Source organism: Galeopterus variegatus, unplaced genomic scaffold, assembly GCF_000696425.1.
Source record: "Galeopterus variegatus unplaced genomic scaffold, G_variegatus-3.0.2 Scaffold58, whole genome shotgun sequence".
In the NCBI taxonomy this organism is placed as follows: Eukaryota; Metazoa; Chordata; class Mammalia; order Dermoptera; family Cynocephalidae; genus Galeopterus; species Galeopterus variegatus.
Window position 1 is genome coordinate 870105 of NW_007726169.1, and position 4003 is coordinate 874107.

Consider the following 4003-nt stretch of genomic DNA (forward strand, 5'->3'; position numbering starts at 1 on the left):
TCAGGAAAATTAGTGTAGCCAGGAATACAGATCATTAAGAAGCTAATTTCAAGTGTGATGAGAAGGAAGTAGAGGTTCTACGAGTAGATAGAAATTAACTCAGCCTGGAGGGTGCATGAAGGCCTCTCTGAGAAAGTGCCTTTGAACTGTGACTTGGAGAGTAATGACAAGGTGGAGGAGTTGGGAATGAGGGGTGGGGTCCAGCAAGTGCAAAAGCTTGAAGGTGAGAGGATAGGACTTTTTTTCAATTCAGTAGGAGGCTACTGCTAAAAGGGGAAAACCGGTGAGGTGAGCCAGGAGAACTAGTGAAGGAGGCACCAGACCATGGGCTGTGTGGCCTTAGAGCCACATTAAGGATTTTGGACTGGGGAAGCCATGGTGCAATAACTGAATTATTTTAACTTCAGAAATCTGGTTTTACTGTACTTCTTTTATTAGGCATCTGAATGCTGGGCTCAGTTATAAACATCTTATTTTAGTCTTGAGCAAATCCCTCAGTTCTCTGCCATATTTAATACTATAGGCCATAACTCTGTTGCTAGGCATTTTATGTACATCTTCATTTAATCTTCATAACCATGAGAAAACTGAGTGGTTAAGTACTTGCCCAAGGTCACACAACTAGAACATAGCACAGCCAGGATGCCATTCCAAGGTGTCTGATGCAAATCCAAGGTGTCAGGGGTTTCAAGGTAAGATACTATTCTTTGCCTTAAAGAACTTGGTGTCTAGTGGGTGATATACAATAAATAGGAAATTGCCATGTAATGTGATATAGAGAGACATGGGAGCACACATGAAACCTAACTTAAGCTCCCAATAAAAATAATGTTTAAGTTGAGATTTGACAGATGAGATAGGGAGGGGGAGGGTCTGTGAGCTTCAAAGAGAATGGGATAAATTGCAGATATTACAAACATTATAAGCAAATCATACCCACATAAGTGAAATTTGCAAATTCAATGGTATTGTGAATATGGCATTCACTTCCTAATGAGACACACAGGCTCAACAGAAGCCAAACCTAATTTTTCAAGATTCTTCTTCATAGAAACCAAACAGAAATTTTCTCCCTATAAAACTCAGGAAGGAGAATAGAAAAGTTTGTGAAATCAAAATAATGACTAAAAATAGGCACCAGAGTCAATATGGACCTATCGGCAAAGGTCAGGGCCGTATCTAGATAAATGTAGACAGTCCTCCCTCCTCTCATCAAACTTTGCCCTTGTTACAACTTTGCCTTATTCCCTGGAAGCAGGGAAAATGTTTTCTCTAACTCCGTATCTTCCGAAGTCTACACAATGCCCATCACTTAGCTGTTGCTCAATAGTTCTTTGGTAAGTATAACAATTCCCAGTGTTTCCTGGACTGGATTGGATTCCCAACATATTCTGAGGACTACAATATAGCTAAGAAAAAGCACACATAAAAAAGCCTATGAATACGGCCCCAAACTTTCCCTTTTCCTCCCTCTCCTTCCCTTGTAACAGGGGCGAAAAAACTCACCTCTAACACTTTTCAATCTAGTCTTATGAACAGCAATTAACTTTTACTACTAAAACAACTTTTTAAACACATAATCAACTTTCAATATGGTGAAGATTTTGCTTAAAATGAGTGTTCTTCTAAAGATTTTCTTTACCGAAACATGTTTAATATACTCCATGTAACCCTGTCAATTGATCTAACAATGTTTTCATACATGTTTATGTCATTAGGGTACCATCCGACCTCTAGTGGCGTTGTTAAGGGACACGTGCACCATGGTTACTTTGCTTTTATATTCTGTGTGTAAACATATTGACTAATCAAAAGCTGCTTTAGAAAAATAAAACACACCACAATCAAGCCCAGAGGGATAAAATGGGCACTCTGATAAAAGTTTCTGTAATAGAAATTCTGAGGCATCCCTCCCACTGGAATTCTTTCAGTGTCAGTAAGTTCTCTGACCTTCTCTTGAAAACCTCTCCTCCTAGGTCAAGTCTCACTCTCTATTTCAATGGTCAGATACTTCACATATGCACAAGTCCAACCTCATTATATTCAGATCTTTCAACTATCCTATGGAAATGACACCATGAATACACCATCCTCAAAGCTTTTCTCAGAATGCAGAATTCCCTAGCGGTGACAGGTAGAAGGCTATCCATGTTCTCTCCCAACCTCTATGTGGCCCAAAGATCTCATCTGTTGATAAGGGAAGACAGGGAGTTGTTCTGAGATAAAAATCCAAAATTCCTGATTTTATTACCAATAATCTGCTTATTTAGATTATTCCACATGCACGTCTATGAAAACATCACGCACACCACCTCTCTAGATTCTCCCTTGAGGGCAGCACAAAGGCTATTCCGTAAATCACCTGTCTTCCACATCAGAGTGCTTACCTTAACTTATATTTAAAAAATGGTACAGCTGGCTCCTGGGAATCTGCGCAAAGAACAAATGTGCAGCCCAACTCAGAGACAGCTAGGCCTTACTTAACAACTCCAAAAAGTGGACGGGGTCATCATCTCCCGGGGTCAATAAAAGTATCATCTAGTGGATGATAATGAGGTTTGTACTGGCTCTGACCTTATTAATCCAGACAAGACTTTGTCACCATTTTGCAGTTATCCTGATGGAGAAATCAGGCACTGAAAGCACAGTACAGACCCCAAGTCACCATGTGCGGAGCAGGTGCCAAAGGCCACCGAATTCAGGCTTTTTGGGATCCGTGGGAGGAAGGGAGCAAATGAATGAAACCCAAACATCACTGGCTTGGCCGATTCTGGCTGTGCCTCTGTAAGAGAGCCTGGAACAAAGGCTTTGTGTCTAGTGCCCAGCACAGTGCCAGGCACAGAACAGGGTATCAGTAAATATTTACGGGGCCCATGAACAGTAGTTCCTTTCACTTGTACGTCCCCAAAGTTTCCTCACAAAAGATTATGCATTCCATGTTATGAGATGGGCTCTATGAACCCCATTATATGTATGGGGAAACCGTGGCTCAGAAGAATTGACTGACCAGGTCAAGTGAGCGGCGAGGGCCGCTGTCCTAACCACATCGTGGCCACAGGACCCTTCAACCCAGCCACGCCCACCCCACAAGCACCCCCTGCTGCTTACACGACCCCCTCCACCTCGCGCCTCAGTCCCGCCAGGCTGAGGACAAGGCACGGGAGCGGCCTCCCTGCCCCTCCAAGGCCCCAGCTCCACACAACTATTCCCAGCCCCCAGCCCCTGACCTTTTTGTCCCAGATCTGCAGGGGCTTGCTGCCGATGCTGTAGAGGATGGAGAGGAAGCCGCTCTGGAATGTGTTTTTGAACATCTCGCTGGCGGCCTTCTTCTCAGCCGCCCGGGAGCCGACCTAGGCCCCTGAGTAGATACGAGCACTGAGTGGCGAAGGTAAAGCAGGGGACCGGTCCTGGTCAGGAGAAGGGACGCTGAACTCCTGACCTCACGGTCTGCAGCCACCGACGGATGGACCTTGATGCGGAACGCTCCGTCCACAAGCTTTGACTCCCAAGAGGCCGCCTCAGGACCGAAACCACAGCAACTACCTCCCGAGCTACTCTCCCGCCTTAAATGGAGGCGGAGGGCCACCCGCTGTCTAAGATCCCTCCGCCCGCTTGATCCCGCCCCCCGGGAGGGTGGGACCCAATCGCGCCACAGGAGTCACGGCGTTTCGGTTTCTTCCGCTCGTAAGCCCCGCCCTAGTTCCGCCTCCTTGTGAGAAGAACGCCGTTGCCAAGGGACTATTTTTCCACCGTCGTCCCACAGCTGCTTTTGGAAAGCGGAAGGAGACAGAGCATTATGGAACTCATTGTTAACGCCTGCGGGGGTGTCAGGGGAACGTGGCGGAGGTGAGATGAGGGGCATCACAATCAATTTTAGAATATATTAATCATCCCAAAAAGAAATCCCGAAACCCATTAGCAGTCATTCCCCATTTGCCTTCAAAACCTTCAGTCCGAGACAATCATTAATTTACTATCTCTCTGTATAGATTTGCCTGTTCCA

At 45.3% G+C, this 4003-nt stretch overlaps 1 protein-coding gene across 1 annotated transcript in view; it reads right to left on the minus strand.

The window, feature by feature from the left end:
* The window catches only part of CFAP20 (cilia and flagella associated protein 20), a gene marked incomplete at its 3' end in the record, with an annotated part of 14156 nt that extends 10583 nt beyond the window's left edge, over positions 1 to 3573 (minus strand). The window contains exon 1 of the mRNA XM_008575168.1: positions 3228 to 3573. Coding sequence (XP_008573390.1) covers positions 3228 to 3311 — 84 coding nt within the window. The remainder of the gene's footprint in view (positions 1 to 3227) is intronic.
* Between the last annotated feature and the right edge of the window lie 430 nt (positions 3574 to 4003).